Below are 15,922 nucleotides of genomic sequence, written 5' to 3'. Positions count from 1 at the left end.
GTATATAATTTACTACTATATCTACACTTTTTGCACCTATTGAAACAATATGCCAAGTGTGAATAAACGTTCCATATGGTATATGTATAATACAGGTGTTCTAAAATAATAGTACAAAACTAACAATCTAACTAATTCAGATTTTTATTTCAATAATAATTATTAATATCGCATATATTATCATTCGAACTAATTCTCGTATCTTAAACGTATCATAATGATCTTAAAGTATACATTTTAAAATGTTTTATATATATATTTATATCAATTATGTACAAAGTCAGCATTGAAAAAAAAAGAAATAATATACATGTACAAGTCAACACTATAGGCTAACGCTAAGTAATCGTTTATTAACACGAAATTAAAATTCTCACGTATCCTAAAACATCAGTTCTGCATCATAATATAAAATAAAACAAACGTTTAATAGACATCTCACTACATGACGTACATTATGCTCTAACATACTTATTTCTGTATAATAGTTATTACAATTGTAAATGTTTAAAGCAATAATATTTAAACAAAACTAAAAAAAATGAACATAATATTATCATCAATCAAATTCTGTTGAGTATCTCTAAATTATTTTAAATAATATCGTATTTTGTTGGATCAATACTATCCAAACATGCAATACAATAGTATTTATCAAACCATTATTATTAATTAAGTGTAAACATGTAAGTAATTACTTAACATAGCCTAAAACCGTAATAGACATGTTATTGATTATATGGTAACGTTACGATTATTTTTAGGTGTATAATAATAAATATAATATAATAGTTATAATAGCAATATTATAAAAAAATAATAATAAAACAAAAAAAAATGATAATAAATAAACAATTGCACAATAAAAAATAACAATATTTATAGTATTATGTACATATCATTTGAATTGTATATACAAAATGTTTCCAAGTATAAAAAAAAAAGCAAACATCTTTAATTACTTTCTGTTCTACATACTTGGTTATTTTTAAATTCATTAAGCAAATGTCGAGAAAGTAAAGTTTTAACAAGTATTACTCATCCCAACAAAAGTAATGTAACCAACAAAAAAAAATGGAACAACATAGTATAATTTTGGTGACATCTTGTTATGGTACATGTTTCCCTGAGTGTACCAATATAAAAATATAATAACTTATTTATATATTTTTTTTTTAACTATAGACGTCATCAATTTCTATTATAATTACATCGCTCACAAAATGACTAGATATTTATATAGTTATTTTTATATGATTTAATTTTAAAATTAAATTAAAAAACATCAATCACGACACGAAAGTAGATCAGCCGAACTTGTGTGTGTGTACTGAGAATACTTTGGACGGATGTTGAGAAGTTGGCAAAATTTTAAAATGAAAGTTTTGACGGTTAATTTGGAAAATATCATTCAAAGAAAAATGTCGGTTTTATTAAAATAAAAACGGGTAGATACTTAAACTACGTTTTGATTAACGGTTTCACACGAAATTAATTAAATAATAATAAAAATAAGTATATGTTGGCATGACAATAATTATTATAGTATAGGCATAATAGAAATACCGCTGATGTTCATTATTGCTCTTTGTCATCCTTGTTCTTCCGGTAGTGCGTTCGCCGGTTTCGCTTCCGGCGGTTAGGCAACTTGTGGAACCGCACGTTGCCCGGGTCGTCTGCCAGCTGAGGCCGTCGCCCCGACACGTCGTGTATGTCTTGACCCTCGTATCCGTCTACCCGGCCTCGGTTTATGAGTTCTTCCCTTTCTTCGGCGTTCCACTCGGCCCGCGCACCCTTGGATCCTGCCGCGACCAGAGTTCTTTCCGATTCCCATGCCCGTTCCACCGCACGTTTGTGTGCATGCTTCAGTAACCGATGGCGTTCCTGTTGCGGGTCGGTACCGTATCTGATGGAAATCAAAGCCTCGGCGCTCAAAAGTCTTAACTCTTTGCCGTCGGTCGTCTCGTGCGTGGTCACGTTGAACATGCCACCCAATCTCTTCAGCTCCTCCATGTCGTCGTTTTGCTTAAGAGCGTTATCCTGTGTACGTAAAAAAAAAAAAAAAAAAAACACTCGTGATTAGTACAGAGAAACTATGCTATCATCACGAAATGCCGACGTTTGTTCGTTACCTTAACGAAATAGAACAGGTCCTTGTCGTGTTGTTCAAAGTGCAAGTCCAAGAAATACGACCCGTTAAACACGGACATCACTACGTCTTGGACCACGCTGTTGTCGCCGTCCACCACGGAGATGAGAGCTAAGCCTTCGGTATTCCGGGATATCAGCACGCCCTCGCCGAATATGGACCTCTGGAACGCGACACGTGGCAACAGGTTTCTCGTCTGGGTTTCCATCTTCAAAAGTGGCTCGGGTATGAATCCGAATTCGCCGAACAAAGACATTTCCTAAACAGAAACGGGCATAGCGTTGCAAATCAAACGGTCACAAACAAAATCTACTATTTTACAATAATTACCTTTTCTACGATGCATTGAAGTCCCGACACAACGTTGAATTGCGGAGCCAACTGAGGAGAAGTGACCTTGGCGGTGGGCTGATGTAACTGCTGTCTGGTATAAGACGAACCGATCATGTTCTTGATATCGTAACCGTATAATTCCAACCAGCTGTTCAAATCTGTCATGTAGTTGATGTTTTGCGCGGTACTCGAGCTAATGGGATCGTTGTTTTGGAATCTGTAGATGAAGATGTCGGTGGGATAGCTGAGCCTAGACGACAACTGCTCCCAGTCCGGCGTTATCCATTGGCCGACCGACGGATCGTACCACTTGTGGTTCAAATATATTAGCCGGGTGTGCGGGTCTACGATACCGCCGTGGAAATCGACGGGCACGTAAAAGTCAGGATGAGTGTCCTTTCTGAGTCGACCAAACGGCGTTCGTTGAATCTCTTTGACCATGTTGCCGGTGACGTCGAACACCGCCAATGGAGATCCGTTTTGGTCGGTAGCGACGAAATACCTTTTCTCTGGCGAGTCGATAGCCACCAAGACGTCACGGTCGTCGTACATATAATGGTAAGTACGACCGGTGCTCGGATAATGGACGGCCGTCACTAGGTCCGGTCGTTGAGGATCCGTGTAAAGGAACTGGGTGACGTTTTCGCCGGCGTTGTGTATACCTAACAATCTGTTTTTGTGATCGTAATAGTAAGACACGCTAAAACGATCGCTTTCGGTGGCGTCACTGAGCAAGCCCATGTCGTTGTAATTCAAATGCGTTTCTCCACGTTTGGACACGAATCCTCTGGCGTCGTAGCTGTACAACTGCACGTCAGCCACCTGGACAAAAATAATATATTTATATTGCCAACTACTGATTTATAGCAGTACAGTGAAAAGAGATCACAAAACGAATATTGTCTTACCTGAACAACTCTGTCGCCTACGTCGTAGCCCAAAGTCAACTTTTGGCCGTGATCCATCACACCGATTATGTTTCCGTTCTCGTCATAAATGTACTTCCAATCACTACTACCGGCCACTTCGAACAAATGACCGTCAGCACTGTACGTCATGCTGTTCTGTATTTTCGTTCGGCCTAGTATGATCTTTTGCGATGAAATTCTATTCCTCACGTCGTATTCCAAATCCAGCTTGAACACGTCCGTCGACTTAATTGTCATCACCACGGCCTTGAGTCGTCCGTGGTTGTCGTACTCCGAAGACGAAAAGTATTGTTTTTCCGTGTCGTGAATAATTGTCTTGTTGAACGTGTTCTTGTAAATCGTCAAATCGCTTATGCTTTCCAGAGTGCCTAAGTTTTGATTGTACTTCAATTTCAACTGAGACAGTTCTTTGCTGCCAATCGTCACGTCCACCGCAGTGACACGAGCGTTGCCGTCCACTTGGTACTTCATGTGTGTGTTGTGCAGTCCACATTTAGCGCTGAACAGATAGCGTTCGTCTTTTATTATGCCCAAATGATAACGAATTTCGTGTTTCAACTCGAAACCGGGTTCCAATACGTTTATGTTCTTCACCAGGTTCGTGTTGGCCTGATACGTGTAATGTATGGAAATCAAACCTGCAAAATACAACGAGGTGTAATCCATTAAGTTTTAGTGTTCAGCGAGTGAGTAAACAAAAACCATTCGCCATTAAATACACTTACCGGCCAAAATAATTTCGATGTTACCGTGCTGGTCGTACAAATAGGACACACGGCCGGATTGGTGTGGATAAATTTTAGCTAGTATATTAGCGTTGTCGTCGTATCGTAACTCGTAAGGATGCGGACTGATGGGCGAGTGATACTGGTACTTGTAGAAGCCCAAAGACGTCTGTATCGAAAAAGCGTGAATGTGTCCTCTGGGAGTCGTTAACGACTGTAAAGCACCGGACTCGTCATATTGTAACAAGTAATCGCTTCCCCTCGGGGTGGTCACTTTCAGAGGCTGCAAGAGAAACGCAGCACGTGATTATCAAATAAAAATCAATAGCGACATTAGTAGAGACGCTCATGCCACTGCTATGTGTTGACTTACCAAACTACTGAACATGTCTTTGAAAACGTACAACGTGGACTTCCCGTCGGCGTACCGAATTTCGGCCAACCTACCGGCTCTGTCATAACCGTATATTTCTTTCAAGTCTCCCCACCGCCATACACTAAGCCGGCTAAATCGGTCGTAGGTAAGTTCCACCTCGGAGTACACTTTGTTTCTGTTAAATCCGTTTTGAAATTAGTAAATAAAAATCAAACGATTATAATTTTCAATTTATCTTACCTTGGTCCCCATTTCACTGGTCGGCCAGCAATATCATAGGTGATGTTCAAAAGTTCAACGTGTTCGTCCATGAATGCACCTACGGTACCACTATCCCTATCGAATTCCAAAGAAACTATGTTGTCGCCATTAATTCTTAGCTTTTTACCAACCTGGACGACTGATTTAACTGTAACACGAAACAACATTATTTCACCTGCTCGACGTATATAATTAAGTTAAAAAATAAAACGTGACGTTTACCTTCTCCGGGTTTAAGTTTACCGCCGGATCGGCCTCTCAAGTAATATCTCCATTCGAACCGGTTAGCTAAATCTGATCCAATTTCGGTTTTCAACTTGCCGGGTACGGGGTAACTTTCAGCCAGAACCGGGTTGGTCTCCATCAGAACGGCGTATGGCACGGACTCGATGGTCACACGGTTTCCCCAAGGAGTTTCCGATATTATATCGCCTTCGCTGGTGATGGAAGTATGTTTTTCCGAACCACCGAGTTTTGTTTCCACCGATGTTCCCTTTATCAACATTATTTCCGGTTGACTATCGTCGTTGGAGACCTTAACAGTTGCTCCTCTTACACTGAGATCGAATGCCAAGCGAATCAATTTTCCAGTAGGCGTCACAGCTCCGATTAATCGACCGAAATCGTCGTACGTGTAGACGTATCCTCGTCCAGCGGAATCCAACTTGGACCGCAGCAAACCAGATGGACCGTAATAATCAAACGTGATGTTGTAGTTGTCTGGCGTGTTCACTTCGCTCAGCAGTTTCATACGGGACATGCGCAAACGGCATTTTTGACCCTTGGTGTTTTCAATCGAGTTCACTTGCTGTGCGTGATCCCTAAGTAAGAACACTTTGTTGCCCGCCGCGTCCGTTACCGAGCTCAGCTTTCCGCTGCTCGTGAACTGATTGTACGTGAACTGATAACTAGTCTCGCCGGTGAGAATGTTACGCGTCGCTATGTGTTGTCCGAAACGATTGAAAACGTACAATTCCTGTGTGGTCGGCGAGTACACCTCGTATTCCCGCGTAGACGTTGCTTCCGGAGATTTCGACATTATTGATCTTATTCTGAAACGATCAATCGTGATAAGAAATCACGTAAGAAAATAAAACAAACATCCGATATAATATTTACCTGTAATTGGCTTGATCGGCTACGTGTACTACTCCGTCGGGCGACACGGTGATCGAGGAAATCGTGTTGAACTTGGCGGTGGCTGCTAAGTAATGGTCGTCTTCGTAGCAATCACATCCGCGGTCCAAACAGTTACATTTCGATTCGGCGCCGGCAAAACGTGATATTTTCCCTTCGGTACCTAATTGTATAATTTATGCCAATGTCAATTAATATTACAATCAAACGTTGCTGTTGGTTGCTGTATTTGTTTTGTTACCTACGACAGATGTTACGAACACAACGTGTGGTGAGATAGTTTAGCGTCATAATGCTACTCAACAACACGTAGTTAAAAGGGAAAACACGAGTACAAAGTTCCACGTCCGTAAAGAATAATAGCTTTTGGGATTGGATTTCCAAAACACATCATATATTTAATCCCGGACAGATTACGGCATTACCTTGCAAGCTCTCCCCTACGCGAAATACGCGACCAGCATTGAAAACTAAGTAAACCCTGTTCTTATATTGTCTCCCCTACAGAGTGATAATCGACACCGCGGGGCACCTTATTTTCATTTTACTTCAACTACCACGAGGACAAATTGTTCATAATGTAATCCAAGAATTGTTTTTTCCCCCACGTGACATACATAAATGCGTTTTTTTATTAACAAACAATGCCACTTACTTATCATCCTGATCCTGTTGGTTCTTTGTGAATCCGATTCAGCGACATACATGTTGCCATTAGGTGCGAACGATATACTCTGTGGCATCACCAATGCCGTTTGTATGGCTAATTCTTGGTCGGTGTTCAGTCCGGTTCGTCCGACCGGTGGACAGTGAATCGGTCTGCCGGCAATTACTTTCAATCGGTTGTCAGTGGTCAATTTCAAAACCATATGGTCGTCAATGATGTGTAGAGTATTGTCCAATGGGTTAATACTCAAGTCGGTTGGCCATCTCAAATGTACTTCACCGGTGTTTAACGTTCCGTCACATGGTATAGGCTTCCAGTGCGACTTATGCATATGATTACCGATCAACGTGGACACCAAACCATCTTTGTCCACCATTCTAATGTTGGTGCCATCAGCAAAATATAAAATATTTTCAGATGATATTGCAACGCCTAAAAATATAACAAGTTATTATAATATGATCAAAAAAAATGTTTTGTTATGCATTTAAATGTAATACCTTTGGGGTAGGCTAACTTGGCATCCCTGGCCAAAGCGCCGTCACCGCAATGAGCTTCGTCGCCGGGTAAACACCTCTCACCTGAACCAACGACTGGCTCCCAATTGTGGTCTGGATTGGAGAAATTATTTGGATTTTTCACTTTTAAGATTTGATGACTTTCTGGATCTGAAATGTACAAGGATCCATCCAATGGACTTACGGCTATGTGATAGCGGTAGGACACTCTCGTTACACTATAGAATACAACAGATTATGAGTATCACGTATTAGAGAATATTAAAAGGTATTTATAAGTACTCACTTCAATCGGACTACTGTTTTTACTGTTCCATCAGTCATTATTCGACGGATCAGATTAAAATCTCCGACGTAAATAGAACCATCTGGAGCAGCTGCTACGGCGACTGGAGCTAAAAGGCGTTGCTTAAGTCCACTATCACCGTCACAATCGACACATTCCAGCGGCCTTTGGTGTCCGTCTCCCATTGTAGTCATTATGATTCTAGGCTTTTGCTTTAGATAGATGTTGGAACCATCGCCCTTTTGTAGTATGCCTTCGTGGAAGTTGTAACGGTGATGGATGTCCAAGTTCCAAGAACCCACTTCAGATATGCTCATATCGTTTCCGCTAAGTTTAGTCGTTTGCACGTCCCACACGATATTTCTACAGTCGGTGTATTCATAGCCGACCTTCACTAACGCTGTGGTCACGCCATACACATTTTGCCTGTACACGTTAAGTCTGTTCCAAGCATACGTGTACTTAATGACGGGGTCCGCTTCGAAAGTCCTTTCGAACAGTATTCCTTCGATAGTTATTCTTAGGTGAATAAGTTTTAGAGTAGAGGGAATAGTGTCCGGTGTGAGTTGTAGCTGAATAGTAGATAAATAGCCTGCCGATCGAGAGCTATGATAAACCAAATTCAAGCCAGTCCCTGGAATCTGGAAACTTTCTTGGACCACCTGTAATACGATAAAAAATAACCAAAGAATTAATATATTTAAGTACATCTTTTTTTTTTGCGTTAGATATTTAATTTAGTGCAAGGGCGCTTACTTGTGATTCCGCTAAAACAGCGCTCTTGTCAGACCAAGACCCTTGAAATCCGTGTTTCCACGATGCTAAGACCACGGGTTTCATTTGATCGTAGTCGTGTGCTTTGCACGGTTGTCCACTTAATTGAATTCCATGGTCATCGCTCAACGACATCACAATAGTTTCGATTATTACAATCTATTATTATGGAAATGAAAACGTTAGTATCGAGTTATAATTAAGTACTGCAACTTTTTAATCGCAAAAAAAATAACCTCATTCCATGGTACGTTGACAATTTGAGTTTGTGCTTTAAACGGACTCCTTCCAAACTGTAAAGTCACAGCTCCGCCTCCGTTAACCAATAAATCAAACCAACCATCTTCTCGGGTTAAGGTGAAACCTTCGGGGGCAATATTCGTGCTAACCCGTACTCCCATTAAGCCCATTCCAGTGGATGTAACTACTCGACCACGAATAACAGCAGACCGGCTATAGGAAAATATAAGGGTTCATTTAGTTTTTGTGAGCTCGAGTTACAAAAATTCAATCTAATTTACTGCTTCGGACGTGCTTTGCATAAATAATAATGTCAACGTAAAAATAAATATCAAAACTAAAAAAAAAATCGGGACTTCTAATATTATAAAAATCATACCAGCAAAAAGTGTAATTTACAAGTGGATATTATGTGTTTAATTTTAATAATTTGATATATAACATTTATAGACCCTTGTTTTTATGATAAATCGTTTTTTAAATGAGTGCTAAACTGTAAAATAGTTGATTAGTTTTCATCTATCCGTTGTCTTCTATAATTTTGCAGCAATATGCTATTATTAGACAAACAACCTGTTGTTGTCTTGAATATTTTTTTTATAATTTACAACTCGTGGAGTAACATACAAAACGTCACAATTTACACAAATTAAAGATAATAAATATACATCTACTATTGAAGAATAAAGCGTTTGACGAGTACACAATACAAAGATTTTGGGATCAAAGCGTTTAGATCATGCATGCATAAGCTTAGGTATTTTACACCTATATTTTGTTTTGTTTGTATAATATTTTGCTTGCGAATTCCTAACATTATAATTTGTATTTTTTTTTTTTAAATTGTGTTATTATAGTTTAATGTTCTTCTTATATTTATGACCCACAATTACTTTTTTTTTTATTAAGAATTGCTATTTTTTTACGAAGCGAAATATAAAGGAGAAAACGTAAGAGAATAATAGAAAACACCCGAAAATAAAGGGAATTGTTTCCCTCCAAAATAATACAAAACAAAAAAAACATTCTGGGCAAACAATGGCCGTTTCTTACCTCGTGTTGAAGTGACTCCAGAAAATGCTGGAAACAACATAATATTTGAAAGAAAGCGTTAGGCTCGGTTTTTTAATAAATAAAATAAATATTAAAAATTGTTTTAGTTTTATTGTTAGTGTAATGAATATTTTTTGGTTTTTTGTTGCAAAGTTAATAGAAATTTGAATTCTTATATGTTATACAAATAAGCATAGGTACACATAAAGCTGCTTGGAAAACGTCATTTTTAATGACGAGTGCTTACATTACTTTACAACTCTATTGAAAATTGTTTTTGTAGATTCTTAGGTAAACTGAATAAATTTTTAAATTAAGTAAAAAATAATGATCAAAATGAAAGTTAATCGTTTAAAGTGTTGTAAAGCAATGCTACAGATATATATATATAATCAACGTAGACGGGAACGACAAGGAAAGGAAGTTAATTCACATGGGCACAACGCATTTTATAGAAAGATTCAAAACAGAAACATTGAAGGTTACACATACACATAAACACAGTCGTCAATTATAAGAATTATAAGACTTATTATATACGTATAATACAACGATAATTATTATGTGTGTGTAAGTAATTATTAACTTTACGACATAATTGTACTGACATCAACACTCTAGTCGATAATGTTATCATTAACTTTGATAACGGTTTAAATATGATATAAAACATAACTACATCAGTATCCTCATTCCCACCTATAGCCTATCAATTATAATTCTGTAAGGTATTTATAAATATTTCTGTCGGTGCAAACATAATGATGATAAACAAATAGCGGTGGTTACCTTTCGTTGAAGTTATCTGACCGAGCGTAGTTCTGAAGACTGCCTTCTTCGATCAGGAACTTGGTACGTTCAAAGAACGATGCCGTTATCGCCGGTGGCTGTTTGCGCAAAAGTATATCGATGGGCTTAGGAGACGACACGCAGTGCTGACTGCTGCGACACATATGACTCAAACAACATTCAGGGTCTTCGCAGTCCATAAGACCATCTAAACATCACAAGGGGTTGTACAATTTACTGTTAGAGAGGCGGTTTTCATATGAATCGAAGGTTTTGTCAATAATTATATTTTTGTTTTTGAAACGGAACCTAAGTTGAATCACCGATTTACTGACCTTTATCGTTGTCAATGTTGTCGTTGCACTCGCGCTCTAGTTGAGTGTTGCAATCTAATCCATCCCAGCCATCCGAGCACTTACACTGCCACACGTTATCACTGTTAACCCGGCACTGACCGTGTCCCGAACAACCGTTGGGGCAACCCTCCAGCGTGCAATGTTTGCCGTTCCAACCGGTTACGCACAGGCAAGTGCCGTTCTTGCATTGGCCGTGTTCGTTACAGCGGTTATCGCAGAGTTTCATGTTGCAATACTGACCAGACCAACCGACGTCGCAGGCGCAAGTTTCGCCGACACAATGACCGTGAGTGCCGCAGTCCAAGTCACAGAGTTCTACAGACGGTAAACATTTATTGTGATACCGAACCGTACAATGAACGAAAATAGATTTGCAATCGTTTTACCTTTGGAACAATCGTCGCCGGACCACATGGGTTCGCATTGACAAGTTTGCGACTCTAAATCAAAAGTCCCGTGGCCGGTACAATCGGGCAAACACTGTATAGCGTCTTTGTCCATTTCATCGCAGCTCGCGCCTTTCCATCCCTTTTTACAAATGCAAGTGCCCTCCACGCATACACCGTGTCCGCTGCAGTTAGGATTAGCACAGTCGACTGCAACGGAAAATAACACAGTTTTACTTAATTTTCCGAGAAAACGTTTTATGACTCTCTAACGGTATTTACCTTCCGAGCAAAACTTTCCCTTGAATCCCAGAGCGCACATACATTTTCCGTTGGTGCAATATCCATGACCATTGCAATCGGGTACTTCGCATTCATCATGTCTCATATTGCACTCTTTGCCCTTCCAACCGGGATTACACTGACATTCGCCATTTATGTACTCGCCCCGTTGGCTGCACAACACTGGACAAACACCTACACGGAAATACAAATGATTTTAAGATACATTCGGAAAACAAAACTACGCTCCCGCCTGCATGCTTAAAACAAAAATATGATTATCATGGAAGCAACCGAAAGCATGGCGCATTCGAATTAAAACGGCATCATAGCCAACGTGACACGAGAAGCTACAAACACACATATGTTGTTTTAACCGAGTGCAACACGTGCACGACAAAAGTTAGACATTTAAATAGTAAAACTGTTATAAAACACATTATTATGCTAGTAGGGAAACCGAAAACACATAGGACCCTATCTCAACGTTGTGTCATCAACTAAAACTAATGGCATCTAGAAAAATACAAAAATAATAGAAGAAAAAAATACTAATAATTGGCAATAAAATGATGTAGTTGACACTTACTGTCGCTGCAGTCGTCGCCTCCGAACCCAGGGTTACATTTGCAGTGACCCAGTAGACATTCGCCTTTTCCGCTACAGCCATTAGGGCAACTCAAAGTCATTTCTTGCGATACAGTTGCAGAGAACGTAACCATCGTCATGTCGCCGTCGTCGTTATACATAGATAAAAACCAATGGCCGGGTTCCAAGTAATGTGTGACTTCTTTCATAATGCTTGGCTGCAATAGAAATAATAAAAGTATAATATTATAATACAACAACATTGGGGTCACATAATAATATTGTGTTTATCGACTAAAATAGTTGTATGCCTGAAATAAGGTAAATTAAGTTTACTTACATGAGCGGATCTAGTTTGCCGGGATTTGAAACCGTTGAGCACTTCCAAAATCTCATACTGAGTGTGTGTAGGCAGTGCATTTCGGCGCCCATAAACAGCTATGCTAGCGCCTCGAGGGAAATTGTATTCAAACCGAACGTAAGCGGCGCGGGGGTGGTAAAATTGAACATTCCAATATCCATAAGGTGAAATCTCCCCGTCAATTTTTTCACCCAATGTAATTTGCGCAAACGTGGTACCATCTGGCGGAGAAGTCCTCACCGGGAACAATTTTGACCCTATATTTTTGAATTATGAAAACCGTTATTTATTGATAATATATTTTCAATTACGTTTGTCAACAAAAACGCTATGTAACATTATCGTTGTAATGTATGCAAAAATATGAAAATGATATTGTCACGTTCATCAAATTCATACTTGTGTACTTATATTGATAATTGATACACAAAATATTTGAATTATTATCATAGATACTATAGATACAGCAAAAACAATTTTCTACTATTAGGCATTTATTATAAATAAAATACAATAAACCTACTATTGATTTGATTTTTTAATAGAACATAAATTGAACTAACTACAGACATGAAGAGTTACATTCTAAAAACTAAAGTGAAAAAGTCATATACCACAACCGTAAAACAGCCCTGAACCAAAGCACCAATATATTGAACATATTTTCTACTCCACCACACACAAGTAAAATTTAGTTAAATACTACTGGTTTAAAGATCAAATACTAAAAGCGAACTATACTTTGGTAATGAATTTGTATTGGACTCGATGTCAAAATAACGCGATCGTCTTCTTCGTCTTTGCTGGAATAAACCTAAAAAAAAGCGATTGAAAACAAAGCTCACGAAGGCTCTTACCTGGGTCACAGAATAACAATATTGGCGGTGAGCAAGAAACCATTCTTCCTCCAGTTGACGGTTCAGTCGCCGGTTCAGTTGGTGTCGGTTCGTATGTCGTGGTGGACCATTGGATCCACGACGCAGTGTCGTTTATCCATAATGTAGAGTCGGTAGACGATACCGGCAAAAATGTAGATGCTTCGAGACTGGTTTGCTGGTCGTCTTCCGGGTCTAAACACGGGCAATAACAATCGCATTCGGTACCAGCGGCCGGCATCTGCTGGGGTGGCGGCTGCAATGCCTTGATCAACGGCTGTGGTGGTGCTGACTCAAACAGCTCTGTTCGCTCTGGTTCGACCCTACCGTTTCCGGGCAGCGACAGAGAAATCGCGTACATAGGACGTCCGGCCGAATCGTCCGAAGCAATTGACAAGTTAACCCGTATACGATGTTCCGACTCCGGCAGAGGCACAATGTCCACAACTGTATCATCACCTGAGTCGCTAAGATTACTTTTGCTGTCCGTTTCGTTCCGGTAGACTATTACTTCGGCCGCTTGTCTTTTACGGTGTCGTCGCTCTGGTGGAGGCTTTTGACGGCTGCCACTACCACCGGCCTTGGCAGCAGTCCTGGCGAGAGCCTCGTACATTTGTCGGGGGAGAGCGTTATTAGGACGTGCACCAAGCGTACTACTACGGCGGTGAACACCGTTGTTAACCCGTTTGTTATCTAATACTACTAAGCCATCACCAGCAAGTACATCACTACCACCGTCATAGACACTGTCATTGTCATGCAAACTGCGTTTACTACGTTGGACGGACGACCACCTACCTGTGTTATCAGTCGTCTTGCTGCTATGATTCGATAATTTCGGAGCGGTAAGAGAATCACTGCCGTTCTCGTCGACGAGAACGGAACACGACGCCGGACCCTGATACGATAGCCGTAACATGTTAGACGCTGAAAATCAACAATGTTTGTTGTTTAGTCATAAACACCGACCTCGATTCGATCACGCCAAATTCAATTATTATTCTCACTTGTAATGTATGTCAGTGCGACGGCCATAAGCAGGCAGACGATGATCAAAGCTATGGACGTGCATTTCCACGAGCAACGAGATGCAAATCCTTTCTGGAACTGGAACCGGGAAGCGGACGAAAAATGATGTGACGACGTTGGTCGCCTGAGATTGTTTCTGACCGGCATTACCGGCATTCCCACGCCGTATCCTAAGGAGCACCTATAAACATAAAACCCATGGCTGTGTAGTATACAATCAACTCATATGAGTTAGTTAAACACCGTTGTCCGGAATTGGGTGACCAGAGAAAAACAAAATAGATAGAATAGAAAGGATAAGACTGTAGTCGAGTAAATAAAATACCACCCGTTTCCGCGGAGAAATTACCACCCGAAAATATGATTCTCCTATGAATAATGTAAGCAATTGGATAAATCCATGTGGATTACCTTACACTGAGGATGTTATCTAAAAATACTACTCCCTTAACAATTTCCAATGGCTTCACATAGAACGGGTATTTTTATTTATTTTTTAGTTCCCAGATCACGACAGCGACCCCTATTAAGTAATTTTGCTAACGACACCGAGGTATAATGGATGTTGCGTTCGTTGATTGATTTATGTGTTCAGGACCTTTGAAAAAGCGCATAAAATAGATAAAACACACCGGTACGTATAGGGGGGGACACGTGTTCACCGTGTAGGGACGGAAATGCAAAAATACCGATCAATCACAGGAATCGATCTGCAACAAATGGTGCTATATTGTCCTTTTGTGCCGGGACACTCCAATCAAGGGGTGGATAGCGGGTCAATATAACTTATAGATATTGCAAATGTTGCGTTTTATAACTGCAAAACAAAAACACATTATACCAACCTCTCCGATGATTTATGAATATCAGTCTTCGACGGACTACTGCAAGAAGACGTATTCTTGTAGTCCAACACGCTTTTCGTCATATCTAGAAACATATAAAAAAAAAATAATAATAATAATTTTGTATTATTATTAAATTCCTTTCCGGTATAATAACGCGAAACTCGTGGCTCGTTGAGCCATTAACAGAATCGTTGTTGTTCAGCGAAAAAGAATAAATGAAAATCTCATTTTTATTTTTTTTTTCAATATAACACCGAAGTTGTGTTTTAGTCATTATGAAATTCAAAGATAATCCCATCCACGAGCAAGCTGTTAATTCAACCGTATGATCGTTATTAAAAAGAAAGTGATATACATTATTAACGCTACGGAAAACGTCTTTTATTCGAATACCTACAGCTACGACACGATGTTCACAGTGTATAATAATCGAAAGCTCCCGGACTTATTTCAAAAGAAGGAAAAAAAAAGAATAAATCGTCTTTTACCGTCATTGTTTACTAATGGCGTTTCTTTTCTTAACTATTGCGCTGCACGTGGAGAGGAGTAAATATCTCGTTAAATATGTTCAGTTAAATATAAAAAAAAATTATAATAACAAAGCGACTACGAATACACGCCATAAAAATTAACACCGACATTGTAAGTGTTTTTTTTTTAATTTGATATTAATAGCGTGGAGTACTCACCCGGCTGTATATAAACGGATCCGGATGCCGTCCTTATGACGCAGTTGGACGGTTCAAAGTCTAAATCCATCGGATGCTGGTGGTCGCCCGATAGATGCACCATTGTGCCGGCATTGGATCCCGGGCCGGAACCCTTAAGCCGACCGTTCAACCTGCTCATCGTTCCGGGGTTTCTGGGCGGCACATCTGGTGGATTTCTCAAAGAATCACTGTATCCTGTGTAAAATTCGAAAAAATATAAATAATTAATATTACAATAGGGGTTTTTTTT

The 15,922-nt window shown here is 39.6% G+C and overlaps 1 protein-coding gene across 6 annotated transcripts in view; it reads right to left on the bottom strand.

The window, feature by feature from the left end:
• Positions 1–174: 174 nt before the first annotated feature.
• The window catches only part of LOC126847228 (teneurin-m), a 190,902-nt gene continuing 175,154 nt past the window's right edge, over positions 175–15,922 (bottom strand). For 3 of the 6 annotated variants that reach the window (XM_050587381.1, XM_050587378.1, XM_050587376.1), the window contains exons 3-27: positions 15,652–15,867; positions 14,960–15,044; positions 14,093–14,295; positions 13,884–14,012; positions 12,190–12,467; positions 11,851–12,067; positions 11,262–11,456; positions 10,980–11,189; positions 10,573–10,908; positions 10,238–10,445; positions 9,449–9,475; positions 8,392–8,608; positions 8,138–8,314; positions 7,382–8,043; positions 7,078–7,313; positions 6,566–7,009; positions 5,893–6,073; positions 4,996–5,825; positions 4,753–4,921; positions 4,510–4,687; positions 4,137–4,419; positions 3,391–4,049; positions 2,480–3,304; positions 2,133–2,408; positions 175–2,040 (exon numbers count right to left, since the gene is read on the bottom strand). In XM_050587381.1, the coding sequence (XP_050443338.1) occupies positions 1,579–2,040; positions 2,133–2,408; positions 2,480–3,304; positions 3,391–4,049; positions 4,137–4,419; positions 4,510–4,687; positions 4,753–4,921; positions 4,996–5,825; positions 5,893–6,073; positions 6,566–7,009; positions 7,078–7,313; positions 7,382–8,043; positions 8,138–8,314; positions 8,392–8,608; positions 9,449–9,475; positions 10,238–10,445; positions 10,573–10,908; positions 10,980–11,189; positions 11,262–11,456; positions 11,851–12,067; positions 12,190–12,467; positions 13,884–14,012; positions 14,093–14,295; positions 14,960–15,044; positions 15,652–15,811 (7,647 nt within the window). In that variant the 5' untranslated portion in view covers positions 15,812–15,867 and the 3' untranslated portion in view covers positions 175–1,578. The other 3 variants (XM_050587377.1, XM_050587380.1, XM_050587379.1) reach the window with 3 other exon arrangements.

Source organism: Adelges cooleyi, unplaced genomic scaffold (assembly GCF_023614345.1).
Source record: "Adelges cooleyi isolate 19-005CV unplaced genomic scaffold, UGA_ACOO_1.1 ACOO_flye_CR_arks_rails_tigmint_CR_PRNA_9, whole genome shotgun sequence".
NCBI classification, from domain to species: Eukaryota; Metazoa; Arthropoda; class Insecta; order Hemiptera; family Adelgidae; genus Adelges; species Adelges cooleyi.
The sequence above is the reverse complement of the archived record's forward strand: the minus strand, read 5'-3'. Positions and strand labels throughout refer to the sequence as shown.